At 26.0% G+C, this 21,937-nt stretch overlaps 1 protein-coding gene across 1 annotated transcript; it reads right to left on the bottom strand.

Moving 5' to 3' along the window:
• Positions 1-5,701: 5,701 nt before the first annotated feature.
• On the bottom strand, positions 5,702-21,450 carry LOC100209165 (uncharacterized). Its single transcript, XM_065793379.1, has 7 exons — positions 21,432-21,450; positions 17,268-17,364; positions 10,857-11,177; positions 10,727-10,777; positions 9,520-10,125; positions 9,166-9,305; positions 5,702-6,866 (listed from the first exon to the last, which is right to left on the bottom strand). Exons 2-7 carry the CDS (start codon positions 17,317-17,319, stop codon positions 5,976-5,978), a joined length of 2,061 nt encoding a protein of 686 aa, XP_065649451.1. The 5' UTR covers positions 17,320-17,364; positions 21,432-21,450; the 3' UTR covers positions 5,702-5,975.
• Positions 21,451-21,937: the final 487 nt, after the last annotated feature.

Raw genomic sequence — 21,937 nt, forward strand, 5'->3', positions numbered from 1 at the left:
TTTGTCATTAAATATATAAACATTTATTTTTTCAGAGTAGTTTTATAAATCAATGTTAATAAAGTTTTAACTTTTCATAGTTTAAACTAGATTATTTAATAACTAAAAGTTTAGTATTTTTAAAATCAATTTTGGAGAATGGCTCAAGCATCAAATCAACAAACGACAAGTGCATCAAATCAACAAACGACAAGTGCATCAAATCAACAAACGACTAATGCAAAGTATGTATTATGATTGATAATGATTTTTTTTAATATTTTGGTTATTTGTTTATTTTAAAAAATGTGTATACAAACTAATATTTAGATTGTGTATAAAGAAAAAGAACTAATATTTAGATTGTGTATAAAGAAACATCGACCTCATTCATGTTTTTGGAAAACCTCCTCTGCTCAAAACTTTCATCAGACAAAAGTGTAGATGTTGAAAAAAAAATCTCTAAATAAACACAGTGTTTATAAAAGTAAGGTGTTAAATTTTTATTTGTGATATATTATGGCATATATATATATATATATATATATATATATATATATATATATATATATATATATATATATATATATATATATATATATATATATATATATATATATATATATATATATATGCCATAATATATCACAAATAAAAATTTAACACCTTACTTTTATAAACACTGTGTTTATTTAGAGATTTTTATATATATATATATATATATATATATATATATATATATATATATATATATATATATATATATATATATATATATATATATATATATATATACTAACCTAGGAAAGGAATTAAAAGAGACAATCAAGACAAATCTGAAGATCTTAAACATTTCCTAGATAAAAAAAGTCATGTACGGAAGCGACGTGAAAGTAATTATACAAGCTTTGAAATGATTAATGACACAACTAATTCAACCCGTTATAGACGTCGCGAAGAAACAAAAAATGTTCTTGAATATGTTCACAGTGGAAGAAATGGATCAATTAATGGTGCATGGGATTATTTGAGAAGTATTGCTTCAATAACTGAGATGGAAAACTTAATACTTTCTTATAAAAGAGGGAAATTTCTTGAAAATTTTGTTGGTAAGATATCAGATGCTCAATTAAAAAGTGACACTTGTTTACGAAAAGCAGTTCTAAAAAATATTTAAATTATATGCCAAGGAGAAAGTATACCATGCTGTGTAAAATACAGAATAATTCTTTTACTGAACACAGTAATGGAAGTAGTATAATATCTTATGGAGAACATAACATTTTATTGAAAACATCAAACATTTCTGATAAAGCTATTGAAACCTTTGTTAAAAATCTTTATATTGGAGATATTCATTTTATAAAAGGAGGTGTCTCACGCACAGTTACAGCATTAATCACAATGATTGCTGATCTAAATTTGAAAGTTAAAACAATGAAAGATAAACTTAGGTGGTTTAATGGGAACAAAAATCACTTAGTTGTTTTCTGATGATAATGCATCTGAGTCAAAAGAAGAAACAATGACTATAGCTACGAATATGACTGCCATAGTTCCATAGTGACATGTCACTATGGAACTATGGCAGTCATATTCGTAGTCATGAATTCCACTTTCCCCTTTATACGTTAACAGCTGGTGAAAAAGATGATGTATGTGCACACCTATGGAGTCAGCATAGTGAGGAAATGGAGTTAATTCACAAAAGTGAACTTACTTTCATAGACAGATCTATTGGGTATTCAAATTCTGATAAGAAATGGAAGATTTCTGATAAAATTTCTCGAAAAAATGATCTTGTCAAGTTACAAGAATTTTAAAAAAGTTTTTCAAATGATTTGTCAAAAAATGCCAAACATCTAAAGTCTATGGATTTTATGGCTGAGAATGGATTGCGTCAACTAGGTTAATCAAGAATTGGTATATTTTCAGACAGAATAAAACCAGACCCCTGCATTTAGAAATAAACAATGGGCACATTGCCTAAATGTATTATGCTTTGAAGCAACAAGATGAAACAGATTTGTTGAGTTTAGTAAAATCTTAAAAGCACCAGCTAAGCATTCTTCTGATTCTGTTTTTGGCATTGGCTTAAGTTTCATTTGTAAAATGTATGAAGAACATTACCTTGTTGAAGATAATCGGTAAGTTATATTTATAGTAAAAAAAGTTAAAATTATTATAAATAGTTTTTCATAATGGATTATTTTATTAAAATTTTTATATCAAACTAGTTAATCGTAATATTTATTCATTTCAAAGATTGAAAACTTCATCTGTCAGGATTATTGGTGCACAAGCGATATCAATTGCCCAATATGATTCTTTATCTTGTTTCAAAATGTCACATAGTTGACGTTTTGAAACAAGATAAAGAATCAGAACAGGAAAAAGTTAAAAGACTAGTTCTTGCGCAGATATTTACAGCACTTCGAGATGTTGTAAGTGTCATAGTAGATGTTGTTGAAGAAAATTATGTTGAAAATGTTACTGCTGCTTGTCAAAGATATTTTTTATTATTTCCACTTTTATTCCTTCTAAACTGCAACAGTACAGTTTGGACTATTGGTTATGTTGTTCCATTTCATGGGAAAGAAATTTTTAAGGGTTATGGAGTTGGTTATGGGATTCATTCTATGCAAGGAAAAGAATCTAAACATTTACCATTAAGCTACAATTAAAATCTTGCAGCAACAGATCTACAAAACAAGATGAAAGAGGTAAATGGTATCAACTTATGCGGTCTAGCTATGTACGAAATTTTTACTTGCCTTATCTTTTTCCAATACCATACTATCAATCTTATTTTTAATCTCGTTAACCTGTTACAGATGAAGAATGCTGTAGCTGTTCATGTTCACTAAAATCTGAGCTTTTATGTCAAGTTTGCATTGAGTCTGTTGCAATTCTAGATTGTATCCAGAAGAAATATCTGACAAGATATTTTATTCATAATAAAGCCTGTAAAATGCAAAATATGTAGCAAAAGATTTACAGATGCTTGTTCTTTAAATAAACACGCAGCAAAAAATGAATGCAATCAAGTTATTACTCAACTTATTCCGCAAGCATTGACTATTTACCAGCTACGAAATGAGCTGAAGGCTCGTAAGAAGAGTGTTATTGGTTCAAAAAAGATTTGATAAGACATCTAGAGGGCTTGTTGTAAATATAAATTAATACTACATAAAACTTGCTTTCAAGTTAATAACATGTTTTTGAAATAAAAACTACTCAAAAATTATTATTATTAACATACGAGCTTAATAATTTATTACTATGGAAATTTTAAACAAGTTCACATATATATGAATATGTGAACTTATTAAAAACTTTCATAGTAAATTTATTTCTCAAACCAAATTTCAGCTTGAATCGTGTTTTCCACTTTTTTTTAGAAAGTAAAAAGAGAAGAACTAAAAAAAACTTAAGCACAATGAGTAAATTGAAACAGAGCTTTGGAAAACGGTTATTTTCATAGCCACAAATCTTAATAAAAACATATTATGATATAAGAACATTCAACCATTTTAGGAGAAAAAAAATTCCAAAAAGGCATGATTTTATATCTTGAATATTTAGTTAAGTATATTTTTATTTATTTTTGACTTAAATTAAATTTAATTAAAATTTATTTGTTAGTCATTAAAATAAAAAATCTCTCATAAAAACATAATTACCTCAATATCTACACAAACTGAAAATTGCTATTTTCATATTGTTATTTATTTTATGCCTAATAATGCTTTTAAAAGCTTGTGTGGCTATGAAAATAACTGTTTTTTAATCGCCATTTAAGTATTATTGAACTCTTTGTTGACAAGAGGTTAAACAGCAGTATCAACAACAAAACCTTCAGCAGTATATCTTTGTATATAAAAGGAAACTTTGAGATGATTTATATTGTGAAAGTATTTCATACGTTTTGGGGTACTTATGCTGACAACAACATTTGATTCCCTAACATAAGAATATTTCGTTTTGATATACCATGATCTTTTATTTTAGAATAATTTCGTTTTTTAAGGTGATTTATTCCATTAAATCTTGATGGGTTAAACTGTTGAACTGCTGTATCTTGTTTCTCTACTAAAATAAGGTTTTTCATGTTATTTTTTGGTGATAGTAACTCTATGCTTCCTCCATTGCTCTCAAAAATTGCTGCCATAACCCTCATTATTTGCCACGGAATATATAATTTAATTTAATTGAAACAAGACCTGTTAAATGACTTCTGGTTAGTTTGGAGAACATTGCAATCCCTATTTCTTTTAAATAGCCATCTAGCATCGGCCCAACCAAAACCAGGCGACTCCCAACATTCTCTTCAATTTCTGAGTCCATTTCAGTTCCCATTGAGTAGTTTTTCGGAAATTTCATTTCGTTTTGTAACCGCAGTCTCTCAAATGATAAAAGTCTCAGCTCAGTCTTTATTCAGAATTTACCATTTCTATCAGTTTGGGAGGATGCCATTTTGAATGAAAAACTAATATGGTGGTATAAATATGCGGGAAATTTTTAATCCCGAATTATTAATTTTTCTATACCCATAAACTACAATATACTAAACTGACGGAAACGACTCAAATATTTTTGATAAATTTGATATCTAAATTTAATAGCTAGATTATCGACAACCGTTTGTTTTTTCGAATAAATTTGCAGGTGGGAGAAATTACATATAACAATTATCAGCGTATAGATAATCTATATTGGATCTTGTTATTGTCTATTATCGATACGATAATTTACATTAATAATATCGAGATTACGCAATACTGGTATCAATGACATCTGTTATATTGGGGTTGTTTCGATACCAATTGTATCATTTGGTATCGGGTCTTTAGGAAAATTTGTTTTTTATCTTATAAAAGGTTGGTAATTTGAAATAGTAAAGTTGTATAATAAAAGAGACTTATATAATTAACTCATATAGTACACTGTATCGCTATTTTAATTTAATTAACTGTATGGTATTGTTTTTATAATTTCTTGTTATTGCAGTTTTAATTTAATTTATCGCGAGATATTGCTTCCGTAACTTAATTTCCAATCCGGTATAATTTTTTATTTTGTAATTCATTATTATCAAACGAGACTATGCAATCATTCGATACCATACAATTATTTTATTATCAGTATTGTGAGGTATCGTATCGATACTGACTGTATTAACATTAAGATATATACGGTACTACACCGCACAAGCCTACCTTTCTCGGTATTGATACCGATTATCTAGCACACGAAAAAAATTAATTAAAAACAATTTTCAATAAAAACAAGAAAAATTTGATAACGCACTAATAAAATATTTTTTTGTTCAGGTGAAAAAAACAAAACATTTAATATAAACAAAATAAAACATTTTGTTACACTACAGGTACACTATTAAAAAAGTTCTGATTTTTGAGTAAAATGTCAAAATATTGTTTCTAAACTCATTTCTTTCCAAATTTTATCCTCTTTCATTTGATATAACCATCTTGTGTTGTTTGAAATATTTAAATCAAATGTTATTGCTCGTAAAAATTATATTGAAAAAAAAAAAGGTTTTAGACGGATCACCTTAATATACACACAACCAACTCATAAATACTTTGGGCAATAAGCCGTATTTTCTTATACTGACTTGCTACTATTTAAAAGCGTCAAGCTACATTAAAAAACAAATCGCATTTTCCATAGTTAAGGGAAACTTTAAAAAATACAACTATTAAAGCATATCTTTTCTTAAACGAAAATATATCTTCCTAATAAAATAAAACTTCTTGTTAACAAAATTCCAATATTTACAGCTTTTTATAGAAAATGAAAACAAATAAAATAACATAAGTGCGATTTCGAAAAAAAGTATAAATCTATTATTCTAAATGATAAGCGAAAAAGCTACCCATTGAGAATTCTAAATTTCAGTTATTCAAAATTTTTTTTAAAGATAACTTTTTTTAAGATTGAACAAAATAATTTAATAAAAAAATATTAAAAAGCTATGAAAACGTATCGGAAACATAAGGTGAGCGATTTTTAATAAGTATTTCCCAGTTCCTTATCTCTCTATCAAGCAGACAGTCGTTTTTTTTATGGATTACTTGCAAATCCATACTTGAAATATTTCCTTCAGTAGAAACGTCTGAGAAAACATTTAGGGAATGTTTGGTTGACTCATCTGTCAAAGAAACATTACTTTTGATGTCTCTATGTTTAAAGTCTTTACTAAATTGTTTATATATTCCTCCAGGTTTTTCGTCAAAGCCCGCAAAATTTGCATCATTTGAAAAATGTTCTTCTAAAGGAAATTTTATAGCACTGCGATTGCTAAATTTATTGTCTTCAATATTCCCGCAGAGATTCCGCGACAGTGGCGAAACATTAAAGATATCACCAACAAACTTCGCTAGATTCAAAGCAATGTCAGAATCTGATTTTTCTGGATACCTAGAAATATGACTTGAAATCTGTGAAGATAAGTCGTAACTATTTTTTACAACCGAAACAGTTGAGTTAACCTTCGGAGGCTCAAATACGATTTTGCATGTATTGGGATATTTAATCTTATCAATTAATAAATCATTTTTATCATGGTTAGTGTATCCAGTCGGAGAAGGACCTGAATAATGGTGAGAAATTAAATCAGTCTTGTTATTGTGCACTCTAATAGATCCAGTAGGATATTGAGTCAAACAACCTTGTGAAGATGTGTCTATTTTGTCATAGTGTATTTTTATAGAATCAGTTGGACAAGACGTGGGGCAATACAGCGAAGCTAATACTGATTTATCAGGATTTTTTGCAATAGATTCTTTTGGACAAGGAATCAATTGACCAAGTGAAGTGTCTGATGATTTAATAACACCATTGTTACATTCAATATCTTTATTCTGTTAAAACAAAAAATATTAAACATTAGCATATATATATATATATATATATATATATATATATATATATATATATATATAAATATATATATATATAAATATATATATATATATAAATATATATATATATTTATATATATATATATATATATATATATATATATATATATTTATATATATATATATATATATATATATATATATATATATATATATATTTATATATATATATATATATATATATATATATATATATATTTATATATATATATATATATATATATATATATATATATATATATATATATATATATATATATATATATATATATATATATATATATATATATACACACATTTGGGCTGTCCACTATGTTTTTTTTTTAAAACATCACAAAATTAAACTTTTTACTACTCTACTATCATATTATGTCTTAAAAATATTTTTATCAAATAGGGGCTTCAAGGGATCTAATATTATTAAAAAAATAACAACAAGGGTCCTTGATACTATTTAAAAAAACTTTCTTAAAAGTTTTCTGTGTCTGAAAAACAGCAAAAGAATGTAAAAATTTTAAAAATCACTTTATATTAAAAAGCTATTGAAAAAATATTTTTTCAATTTTAATTTTACATAAATTTCTTTCTTTTAAGACCCAAGTTGACATACCTTTGAAATCTTTTTTTTTTTTTTGATAATTATATTATTAAAAAAAAAACACCTGAAACACCTGGGACCTGTTAAACATTTGGTTTTTGAGGAACCCCTTGGGCAATTATGAAACAACCTTATCATATCTACATATGCATTATGAAGGACTTCCAGATGAAGTTTTTGAAGAAAGTTTACTCTGATAACTAAAAAAATTTATATATTACATTCAAACAAGAAGAAACTAGAAAAATTCAAGAGTAGGAATTCTAACTAAATTACAGACATGCTGGTATAAAGTTCACTTACAACCACTTTAAAGCTGAGAATATCCCTGAAAGTTATTATCCATATGACAACTAAATGTCCTGAGAGTAAGTTTGAAAGCTAACATTAGAAAACGTAAATCCACTTTAGACCATAATGGTGGAGTTTTGCAATAACAGGTAGTACTAAAGTAGCACAAAAATTCAATTGTTGTCAGTAAAATATTTAAAAAATAATAAATAAACCAAAACAAAAAAAATTGACAATTTCAAAATGTCGAGACCTGAATTTTTGAATAACCAAAAGACAATCATTGACAATGATTCTTATATTTCACTATAAATATTTTCAGATCAATGTTCATGTTACAATATATACAAGCTGTAGTAGATATCTAAAATCTACTTTATCTACTGTGAATAACCAAACAAAAGCTTAAACAATTTTATGAAAATGGAATTCATTCATTGTCATCATTTAGATGGTTAACATATATTCTAGCCCAAAATTCATAGATTTCCCACTATGGAAAAACAGCCACCATATACCAAAATAAGAAAAAGGTGCAGCTTGTTGAGAAAGCAGATGCGCCGTCATATCAAAATTTTAATAAATATTTAAAAGGTCTTGTCAACAAGAATAATTAGCAAGCAGAAATTTAAAAAAATTACATGGTAAGAGTAGAATTGCTTTTATAAAGTTGATATTGAGTTGAGTTAATACAGAGTTCAGTCTAAAGAGATGATTTGATTAAAAACAACTCATTATATAAAAACTAGAAAATACATTTTAAAACATTTAAAATGTACTTTCTAGCTTTCCTTTTATATTATTTTTATTTTAAGGGAGTCATGACTCTTTAAGCCCAGTCTTACTTTTAAGTTAACCCTTAAATTTTTTATTACCTTATTACTTTATTTTTTAAATTACCTTAAATAACCCCATTTTTTATTTATTATTTATTTTTTAAATTACCCCATTACTTTACATTATTGTAACTCTATTGAGCAATTTTGATTTTTATTATTTACTAAGAACGTTATGCTTTTTGTAGAATAAACTCAAGTTACACCTCTTGCACATCTGATATCACAATGGTCACTTATACATAGAACATTTGTGTTACAAGAATTACAATGTCTATGAAATTTTGTTTTTAAACTATTTTTAAAATTAGTTTTTCCAAATAAACAGAAAACTTATTTTTTTTTTTTTTACATTCTCTAAACTTTTTTTAACTAAATTCATACTACAGATATTTCAATTTTAAAATAATTAAACAACAACAAATATGTAAATAAAAATATTTAAACTAAGAACTGCAGTTAGTTTATAATTTAAAACAGTAAATATTGAGGGAAAAAAAAAGTATACACTTACTAGTCTATGTCGACGTATACATATATAAATGAAAATAATGAAAAGAAGCAAACATGCAACAGGTAAAATGATCAACAGATATATTTTTAAATTTGAGTTGATCCATGGAGTAGCAACTTGTTTAACAACAGCTTTACCATCTTAATATTAAAATAAAAAACAAAATTATTTGTCTCACAGTAAGATAAATCTATTAGCCAACAATATTTCTGATTTGTTTAACAGTAATATAAATCTATTAGTCAACAGTATTTCTGATTTGTCTAACAGTAATATAAATCTATTAGTCAACAGTATTTCTGATTTTTAGACATGCATTTTTTAAAAAGAAACATTTTTATTCAAAAATCTTACATGAAGATATTACAACATGAACAACTTTAATTTCTGTAGGTGTTTGACTTTCTTTAAATAAAGCTAAACATTTATAAATTCCTTCATCAGCATCATGGGTTACATTTACTAACCAAATCTTTTCAAAACGAGTATTATTATGGACCTCAGTCAGGTGGTGAATCAACCTTTTAATATCTTTTTGACGAGAACCAAATGAATTTCCTTTTTTTTTATGCAAGTGCCATAGCAAATAACTCACCTCATTTTCTGGAACAGAACATTCTAAAGTGACATTTTCACCTGATTTAACATAAACTGTATCAATTATTTCTGAGGCAAATGTGTATATTTTTGGCAAAGTAACCTCAACATTAATGCTCATGTGAACCATGCCATGTTTATTGGTTGCAAAGCATGTATAGTTACCATTGTTATATTGTGTAAGATTAGAAATAATCAGTGAACTTCTGTGTGTAATGTATTGCTCTGAAGATTCAATCTTGGTTCCATTAAAAAACCACTGAATATTTGGCAATGGATATCCTCTTACTGCACATTTTAATTTGGCTTGAGATCCTGCTTTAAATTTTTTTTTAATTAAAGATGAAGTTACTTCAAGGAGATCTAAAATAAAAAACAATGCTATGTCATTGTATTATAAAACCAGATGACAAATTTCTTTTCAAATAAAATGATAGGTCAAATTTATATGTTGCAATAATAAAAATCCTGGAATAATAATTTTAACAGCAATTCTGTTGTGACCAGCAAAAATTTATTATAAATTTATTATAAATAAGATTTACAAGTACAATTTATCATATATTCTTTATAACACAATTTCCTTTATAGAAAAATGAAAATAAGAAATAAAAACCTTGTAGATTTAAATGAGTAAAAACTGTGTGGCAAAAAATAAAACTTGATTTCTTAGCGAAACTGAGAAATGAGCATGCTTAATTAAAGTTAAAAGCCAATTAAGTTAAACCCAAATATTTACTTTTTGTTATCTAATTATAACTTATATATATGTTTTTATGTTATACACTTAAATTCAGATTTTGCAAGAGCTATGTTTTCATTATAGATTTTATAATGGTCACAAGTACATACTTGTGACAAATGAAGCATTCATCAAGTGATAAAATAAATCAACAATATAACAATTAAATTATTAAATGTGGCTTAAAAAGAATATACAAAAATATAAAAAATAACAACATACTTTTAGGGGAAGTAAGTGGCACAAAACCCACTTGAGTCGGCATTTCAACTTCTAAAAAAAAAAACCAAATCATTTAAAACAACTTATAGCTTTTTAGATTTAAATATATAGCAAGTAAATTAAGTTTAACCTTGAGGAAATTCTTTGCTAATATTACCAGTAACTTTTAAAACACGCTTTATGCTTTTAAAACCACCCACTTTACTTTCTGCATTGCAAAAGTAAACACCTTCATCGTGTTTCTGTAACTGGCGGATTCTTAAACCCTTATTTGGTTTGATGCGATACCTTGGCCAATTCCAAACAACAGATCCATCTGGTTTATGTTTCATCCAATGAAATAACACTTTACGTTTATAATCAGCATATTGATTAGTGACACTGCATGGCAGCAGTACAGTTTCATTTACATTTAAAATATAAACTTCAGGAGCTTTTTCAAATATTGGTTCTAAAAAGACAAAAATAAATAAAAAGTAATGCAACAAGAAAAATTTATAATTATATATGAAATTTTAACAAGTAAAAAAATCAAGAGATTTCTTTAAAATAAAAAAAATAAAAATACTTTTATGAGTTTCAATGTATAAAATAACTATATATTACTAACAAAAAATGCTTAGTGAATCTAATACTACATATTTAGATAAGTAAATTACTAATATACTCTGCTTACTTTTAAATACTAGTTATAGTTAATGTATTATTAGTGCCATATCGCGCACGGGTAGCGTCCCTATTAGTGCTTTTAGTGTGCATTGTCAAGACCACATAAGGAGCCTTTTTTCACAACTTTGAGATGATTAATAGGACTGAAGCAACTGCATAGCTTATTGCTTAGGTTGCCATGCACTACCTATGATTGAGGTTTTGTAACAACTTGAAATATGACTATAGCACCTAAAAATATCAAACATAAAAAAACTGTCATTATCACCAAATTGTTTCAATCTATCTGTTACAAATATTCATTTCCATTCAGTGGCCATTGAAGTAACTTTTAACCTTTTAAATCTTACCTCTTGCAAAATCCACCAGAACTACTAGCTCTTAGTAAGACTTATTTAAAATATCTGTTTTAACCTTGGATACCAATGTTGATGGCTATTATCTTTTGATTTGTAAAGCAATAGTTACAGGCTTGGCCTGGTAAAATTTAACGTACCAATTTACCTGTTGCAAAATCAGGTTTGAATGACTCTTTTACAGCTTTTGGTCCCAACAACACTTTTATTACAGTCTTACTGATTGTTACAGTCTTACTGATTGTTACAGTTTTACTGATTGTTACAGTCTTACTGATTGTTACAGTCTTACTGATTGTTACAGGCTTACTGATTGTTACAGTCTTACTGATTGTTACAGTCTTACTGATTGTTACAGTCTTACTGATTGTTACAGTCTTACTGATTGTTACAGTCTTACTGAGTGTTCTTACATAAATGTTCTTCAGGACTCAATACTTTCTAAACTATTTACAAAGTGCTGATCATAAGCTAAATCTTGTTTTTGTGTCCGCTGGAAAATGGTATTATGGTTCCGTTGCCCAAACAATCTTATTATTATTATGAGCTATGTCTTTGAATATTTAATTAACAAACTTTTAATATGTTGTGTCTAACTACTTATTCTCAATCAATCCAGATTTCTGTTGTCATTTTACAAACTGGTTTCAACAAAAACTTGTTTACAATACCTCTTACATTTTTTATTTTAAATTTCCTATATACTAATTATCTTACAGATAGTTAATACATAGGAAATTTAAAATAAAAAAATTATTTTTTACTTTTTTTTCTTCAAAAACATAATTCATTTCCAAAATCAAGAAAATTGACTGTCCTAATGACCTTTTCATTGGGATAGCCTATCTGAAATTAGGACAACCCTGGAAAACCACACATCTGGTCACCTTTTTCAAAATAACTTATCACAGCCTAATGTTATTTTTTATTTTTTTAATCATAGACATAAATTGTTTGTATACCGTAAAATTGCCTAAGTTCAGTCACTTAAGCTTTGAACATTTATTTATCATGCATAAATAAAAAAATTTCAATTTTTTTTCCTGAAACATACAGAAAATTATATTGAATTGATATTTTAAAAATAAAAAATAAAAATAAAAACTAGTACTAGTATTTAATTTAAAATGAAAACATCTACTTTGACTGAACTTTCAATACCTCATAAGTTTGGCCACTATATATATCTTAATAACGTATCACAAACTTAACGAATAATGAAAACTAACTTTTAAATATTGTTTTATTGTAAAATTATGATATAAATTCAGATAATACCAGTAACTAAGGAGGGCGTTGCCCTGGGCACAAAAAAAAAGTCTTTTGAGGCACCGAAGAAAACAAGAAGGAGCACATAAAAAAAGGTCTTTTTAAATATAAGTAGTTGTACTTTTAATTCTTATTGTAATTAGTCAACTACTTTATTACTTTGGTCATTATCACTTTTGCTACGCCACTGGGTAATAGAGTTAAAAATATATTTTTCAATTAATTTAAAAAGGTTTTTTCAACTAACAAAAACACACTACTTTGCTTTAAATGAGCTTTGTATGTTTATTGGCAATTCTTGCACGTATCATTGACCATGGTAGAACAGCAAGATCTACACAACAAATCGTCACAGAATTCACAACGCATCTATAATTGTTATTGACCTGTAATTTTATCTCCAAAAAAAAATGTCACAAGCTTGACATTTTTTAGAACTCAAAAAACAGTCAATTAATTTTGAAATTATGAACAATTTTTTATTCAAATAAAATACCATGGTGCGTATCCAGTATAAAAATGTCAAAATTAACTGGTAAATTTACAGGTAAAGTTTTAAATTTTACATTAGCAACACTTATCAACATTTCACAATATTACTGCTAATTGTCTCCTTTGTTGTTTATCCATGAATGACTGAAGTTAGAGTAATTCAAAATTTTACTAATTTTTATAAAATTAATAATAGTTAATTTTCAAAAATTAATAATTTTTTTTTGTAAATATAGTTAATTTGGTGATTCTTAATAATACTAAAATTAAATTTGATCATTTATTTTAATAATTTGCTTATTTTAGAATTTAATAGTATGCATTTTTTTAAATTGTTGTTTTGCTAAAGAATTTTTTTCAGCAGGTCGCATATAAACATTATTTTTTTTTTTTATAGATTCATATTTACAAACTAATTACAAATATTATTTGAGAAAAAAAAGTTTGTAAAAACTCAATTTTGCATGCATTTTACATATTTTTTCTTAAATGACCAAAGTTACATGGTGACCAAAGTTACATGGTGACAGAAGTTAGGCGATTTTACGGTAAATATTATCAATTGATTCAATTGAATTGTCTGGTATAAGTCATGTGACTCAATTTAGTGTTTGTTATTGGTTGCTTATAGGCAATATTTTATTACAATGTTATTGATTAGTAGATAAACAAGGTTTTAGCATTTTCATTTTTATAAGAACTTAATGATTATTTTTGAGATGCAAAAAAAATTTGTATTAAAATCAGAGAGTTGAGAGATCTCTTAAGATCAGCTTCTATTTCTAAGCAATCAAAAAGTGATAACATTTTATGAAGATTAGAGTATTTTTTTGAATCATCAACAAATAGAGAAATACTTTGGAGGTAAGATTGTCAAAAAGATCATTCAAATAGATAATTAATAACATAGGACCAAAGATGGAACCTTTTGGTTAACCCGTCCTTGTAAGGAATACTGTTGCCATATCTGAAGCGGATCTTCAAATGATGCCCTTTCTCTCTTAGACATTGTTGCAATGTTACTTCTATTTGTTTTTTCTATAAATACTATGGGCACTGCTCTAAAGAACTAGCGTCTTGTGCCATCTACTAAAATCTATTCTTGCATTACTCCTCATTCAATTAAGTTTCATCCGTTTACTGTGACTGTTCCTAAGTGCTCCAAAAATTCTTATTGGTCTAGTTTTTTCCTTGAACATAAGTTCTTTGGAATTCGCTTTCTTCATCTTGTTTTCCTGATTCATATAACTTGCAACCTTATAAGTCGTTTTTTAAGTCTTTATCTTGCTTTATAAATTTTATCTTTTCTCTTCCAGTAACTTCCAACTCTAATAGTGGTTGGTTGCAGCCTCATTGAAAGTGAAGATGTTAAAGAAAAATCCAGACTTTTTTTTCGACAGAAAAATAAACATAAAACCATAAGATTACTGAAAATAAAGAAAATTTTGTCCGTTAATGACAACTTTAATACTCCAAGTTAAGACAAGGTTATCTTTTTACAAACTGATATTGTTACACACATCAGATAATGTTATGTAAAAACTGTGGCAGTGTGTTAACTGAATATCCACCAAAAATGAATACTAGTTTAATGACACAAGATTGTTGAATTTGTGATATGTGCTTACACATAAAAGATAGTTCAAAATCTATAAATATTGACAAAAAATAAGTTTGATTGTTCACAAAAAACAATAGAAAAATTCAAAATATAAGATCCAATTATAATTTTTTACTTTTTCAAGTTAACCATCTTAACTTGTTTGGCGATAGTTTTCATGTGAATTTTTTTTTTTTTGACAAAAAAAAAAAAAAAAATCACGTGAAAACTATCGCCAATAAATAAACTACATTTTTTTATCAATTTAATATTTATTATCTGAAATTCAAGTTTGAATTTCAAGCAATAGTTACCCCCAGTGTTTACTTCATAAAAACATAAATGTTTTGAGTACCAGTCTTCCTCAACACAAGTTTGTTTATGTGTCACCATATATGGAGATAATAACAACACTAAAGATATTTTATGTTAAAGAAAAAAATATGGACCTAACCATACTCAAATGACCACTTTTTATGAAGTTTGAAAATAATATATACCAATATATAGCAAATACATTTAAAAAAAATCCTCTAAGAAACTCTTTTATGTTTAACAATGTTTAGCATTTGCAAAAACATTAAAAATGATTAATTGGTTTTCAATACACAGAAGTATCAAAAAAGTATATGGATAAGCAAAAATGGGAGAAACTTGTAAACCAAAGACACCCCTTTTAGATATAGATAGATATAGCTTCTAATCATGATTCAATAATGAAATAAATTAGAAAAAACTATTTTAAAAACTTTCAACTAAAGAATTATTCAATAGAATAAAAAATTAAACAATAATTTTATAATATCCAACAACTGGTACTGACAAGCAATTTAAATACTAAACTGCTGAGAAAAATGTTTACAGACCCGGACACATAATGTGTTATTATTCTTTAATAAATAATAAAATACTTCAAAAGCCATATCAAACACCATTGGATAGGATTAGACGTTATTGGACAAAAAAGATTAAATCCAATGGATTAAAAAATAAGATTAAAAAAACAATATCTTTCAATATGTATGTGGAATAAATTAAATATTTTGATAATACAACAAACAAAAGTTCAAAAGAATATTTTATTTAGTTTTATAGTCATAACATAATAATAACAAATAAAAAAAGGTTATCTATATTATCCAGACAAAACAATTGGTACAGACAAAAAAAAACTTGTAGATATTTAAGTAAAAATAAGTAAAAAATATACAAATCAAATTAAAGCCCATTATTAAAAAAACTCAATGTAAACAAAGTAATCTTAGAGTAATGTTAGAAACTAACTTTCATAACCATGATCAAGATAATTGTGATCATGGACATTATCATTGTCATCATCATGATTTGTTTATTTTGTTAAATAGTAATTTTTAGTCAATCTTTACTACAAACTATACATTATTTCACAAGTCCTAGAATTCATACATTTACCAATCTTAGAATTCATACATTTATATAACAATCTTAGAACTTATATACTTTTTACATAAATCCTACAACATGCTGAAAGTTTTTATTTGGTAATATTATTCATAGAAACAAAATGCTAAATCAAATGCCTATAATCTATATATGTTATTCGAAAGTGTGTGTGCTTGTCTGCACGAATATATACACATATATATATATATATATTTATACACACATTAATATACTCTATATATACACATATTAATATATACACATATATATATTGTCCATTTACATAAATAGTAAAATTTAATGCCCTTAGCTACTATTATTAGGTATTCTATATTTAGCCCAGGTAGTTTCCATAAAAAAAACATAATGAAGGCATGAAACTATTAAGCTCTAAATATATAACTGATAACATCATACTTTAAAAGCCATCTGTAAGGGCTTCAGAACATACATCAATATATCAACTGAGGTTTTAGGCAGACAATATTTACATATAAAAAGCAATAACACCAAGAAATTGTATATTATTAATAAATTTGTTGATATTCTTCTTTTTTTTCTTTGTCTGAAAATTGCCAAGATTAAAGTTTTGGTTAAAAAGATTATAATGGGTAGAATAGACAAGTGGTGAATATATAAATATATATATATATATATATATATATATATATATATATATATATATATATGCACAACAACAATTACAACAAAAGTATTGAATAAACAATAATACCTTTCTGCTTAGACTCTTTCAAGAAAAGAAAAAGAAAAGCCAGAGTTAACATCTTTAGATATAACCTTGAAAAAAACTGGTTTTGAATCCAACATACCTAAAAAATCAAATTTAAAAATTTTATGTTTTAAATTTGAAAAACCATATATAACTTTACTTTATAGTTAAAAAAACTACTAACAAAACTAAACAAATTTTTTAAAATAACTTCTTAAGTTACAATAAAACCGTAAAATAAAATTGTTAAAAATAGCTTTTAAAATTACAACAAATATGGTAACTATATAACAATTTTTATATGTTAAATTATACACATATAGATATATATATAAATATCTTTTCATATTTAGTCTCGCAAGAAACGTTAATGAGATCATATTAAAATAGCCAATGACAAGATCTTTAGTACATATTAAAACTGAGGGTTGTAATTTGGGCAGGTACATCTAAATACAAAAACTTTTATATCAAGGTAAGATTTTGTCTTTCTATTCTTTGTTATTATTATTACTTTTATTATTATTATTACTATTATTATTTTTTTTCAAAAACTGTCAATTTAAAAGTCTATGCAACTATGCATTGTAGTTTGTTATTTGTAATTATAAGATTGATAATAGATTGAAAAAAAAAATGTGTTCTTGATTCTCTTCAAAGTTGCTCTCTCAGTTATAAAGAAAAAGTAAAACAAAGAAAAGCATTTTTGTAAATGATTTTTATACTTGACTTTTTTTCAAAATAAAGTTATGAAAATAAAGTAACTTTTTTCTTTGCATTTCCTGAAGAATAAGTATGCACAGTATGAGACTCATTTTTACATTAATATACAAAATAAGCAATATATATTTAAACAGTGTCTTGTAGGTACTAGGTTGACACTGTTTAATTACAATATTACAATATACTGCAGATTACAATAGAAATTAGTTAGTTACTGTCTGCTTGATAATAATAGATAAAGAATGCTATTGAATAGTTGTTGTTTTAACAATGAATACATTTTATAAATTGTAAAATATATGTTAATATTTATATTAATCCTGTGCATTGCACTAAATATATTATATAATAATATATTTTATTATTATTATTGTTACTACAATTGTTATTGTTGTTGTTGTTTTTATTATTACTTTTGTTGTTGTTGCTGCTGCTGTTGCTGCTGTTTTTATTATTATTATTATTATTATTATTATTATTATTATTATTATTATTATTATTATTGTTATTATTATTATTATCATTATTTTTAATAACAATAATAATATTATTATTATTATTACTGTTGTGACTGTTGTTATTACTATAACTAATTATTATTAATATTGTTGTTGTTGTTATTATTATAACTAATATTATTATCATTATTTTTTATTAATACTATTAAACAAATATTTGAAAGCATATTAGGAATAAATAGAATATGAGTATCAAACCAAAAGACTAAATAATTATAAGTAAAAACTAAAACTAAATCTAAATATCTTATATTCAAAAATTAAATTAAAATTGACTGTACCTGTAAATTTATTTTTCTGCAAATTTTATATATTCTTATAAATTTGGCTATATGTAAAAAAAATCAATTTAAAAACATCTAAAATGTGTAGCTAGGTACTTACTAAAATGTTCCAGATATTAAAACCAATATCCAAATCAAGGCCAAGGCGCTTCTAATATTGTTTTAGCAATAAGATATTATAAACTCGTTTAATAGATAAAACTTTAAAAGAATTTTTCTAAAAAACCTCTAAGTACCAATTAAAATGACCACTAATACTAAACTGAATGTCTGTGTTTTTCCAAAGTAATTTAAAAAAATTGTTGTAATGCGCAACCAAAGCGGTAATTTTTTTTTAGAAAAAAAAAACATCAGTAATCTTTATTTGTCGTAAGTACACACAAAATAAAGCCGCCTATTATTTCAGCTTTCGGTGGTGTTTAACAGGAAGCTTTGTTAAAATAGTAATACTATTATATTTGCTAAAATAAATAAGTACGCTTAAAATTAAAATAAACACTACTATGATAATTTTTAGGCTTATTTTTTTTAACTACAGTAAACTGCAACAAGAGTTATTTTTAAAAAAACAAGGCAGATGGATTTTATTAGCAGTATATTTTGATTAAGATTTCTCAAACAAAAGAAATTGTTTATTGTTGAAATTGTACTTTACTATAAAAGAACAAGAAAACAATGACACAATTCGAAAAAACAAAATACCGATATCGCAACAGAAAGCAGAGCACCGAAAACGAATAAAAAATAATGAAATCTTTTTGTTCTCGTAAAAGTAAAAATGAGAAAATGAGAATAACCTCAAGACGACACCGATAAAGTTAAAATACGTCAACACGGAAGAAACCTAGTTATAGCATTGCACTATAGCGAACCCTCAATATCTCAAAACAAAAGGATCAGCTAGAAACAAATGTAATTAGAATAAATCTCTTTGACAAACCGATCGTAGCTTTAACCGCATTGTAAATAAAACAGAATCAAGCGCGACTGTTAATAGTCGCTTTATTATTAAACGATAAGCCGAGAACTCGTATTATTTATTATTTTGTAGATTGGCGTAACGTGGGATTTTTTATTTTACCTTACAGTGCGCAGTGTTGCTGTATAAAAACAAAATACAAGAATTCATTTATTTTAAAAAGTATCGCTTCTGAAAATTATTCCTTCACTATTTTATCTTTTGGGTTTGTTTTACACTCAGTCATTTGTACTTCTCCAAATTATTGCAAAGTAAAACTTATTATGAACTATAAAATGTATTGAAAAATTCACGAGTCATCATTTTATTGTTGTTTTTATCCATATTTTTTGTTTGTTTTTAAAGGTGTTTCTTGTCAGGTAGCGTTTTCCTAGTTGTAAAGTAGAGATTATTTCTAAAAATTCAATGGAATTCATTTGTCGGATTATCGATGGAATTTGTAAAACTTTATAATTGTTAATAACTTAATCAATGTAACAAAACTGCTTAAACCTTTTTTGACTTTTGTTTGTAGTTACTTTACCAAACCAAATTTTAAAAACGCAACTAAAAACCGCAAATACAAATACAATAACAGCAAAGGCGCAAATGCAGAAAAATAAAAAAAAAAACTTAAAATAAAAATACCGCAGTTGAACCTAATATAGCAAGGAAAAGTTTTCAGCATAAAAATACAATGTTATCTTTTCTCAAATATTAACACAATAATAAACGTACCTATTGCAAATGAATCTTTCAAGATATTATAATTCATTGTCTTTAATTTTTCATTTCACTCTTCATGTTCGTTTAATTCGAGTTTAAATTCTTTGTTCATTTTACGAAATTTTTTCTGCATCTTCATTACAACGTATAACTTATTAAAATTTATGGAGCGCATAGCCAGGGCCGTCCCGAAGAGGTCTTCCATGGGGGGTGTATGTATTTTTTTGCCAACTAGGGACACCAAAAAAAAAAAAAAGGTTGCAAATTGCCAACTATAGTTCAAAACTTGCTCAATGTGTCTACTCAGATTCTTATATGACAGCTTTGAGGGGTGAGACACCCCTATACCCCCTCCCACTTCGGGAGGGCCCTGCGCATAGCAACACGTTACTAACTTTTCAAAAAGAAAATATTCTACTCATCGCTATTCTTGGCAATTTAATTAAAATATTAATAACATTTTTGATAATTTTAAAATTTATGTTTTTATAGGTAATGTTAAATTTATTAAACTAATGAAAAATTGGTAAACAACTTTGATTAGCATGTATAAAATATATATATACAAATATATTTGAGCAAAATTTAAATTGTAAAGATTAGAACACCTAAGAAAAGCGTCTTTTTACAGAAGATGACATAACTTATATATTAGTTAAATGGTATAAATCAAGTAGCCTTTTTTTATTACCCTAAGAAACATTGACTGCATTTTTATTATTTATTGATCTTTATCATCCAGGAGTATGGTTTTTTACTTAAAGCGCGCAGTTTCTTTTTTACTTATGTTGTCAATTAAAAAAATTACTGGAGAAACTTGATAAAACTAAATTTTAGATTACATTTACTTAAAATATTTTATTATATTACAGTAATTTTATGCTAGAAGCAATTTTATGCTGGCAGCAATTTTATGGTGGCAGCAATTTAAAACATAATATGTTATTATTAGTCATACCTTAGTTCTGCTCACATTAGACGCACATAAAAATATAAAACTATCTGGGCTCTACTGACTAGCCTGTATAATCATCGAGTGTTCCCCGATATAATAATTATCGAAATAACACTTCAAAATTTTTAAAGCATTAAAAAAAAACTATGTTCACTCTAGTAATTGATCATGTGCATTTATAAAACTCGAGTAAAGAAAATATTTAACCATTTAAAGTACTTTTAAGTCTTATACGTTTCAGTAGTATGCACGATTGCATTAAGTACTGTTCCATCAAATTTTCTCTAACAGTCAAGTATTGTATAATTGATTATATCTATATATTTACATAATAAAACTTGCGTGAAACAAAGAGAATTTGGTAAAAAAAAGGGAAGGTCAATCACACCCGACAACCCTTCCCCCTCCTCCTCTCTTACGAGACGGGCATGTAGAAAGTCTTTTAATTTAAGAATTCTATTTTTTCCATCTATTTCTAAAAGTTTTTTGAAGAGTTTCTTAATTTTAAG

Source organism: Hydra vulgaris, chromosome 03 (assembly GCF_038396675.1).
Source record: "Hydra vulgaris chromosome 03, alternate assembly HydraT2T_AEP".
NCBI lineage: Eukaryota > Metazoa > Cnidaria > Hydrozoa > Anthoathecata > Hydridae > Hydra > Hydra vulgaris.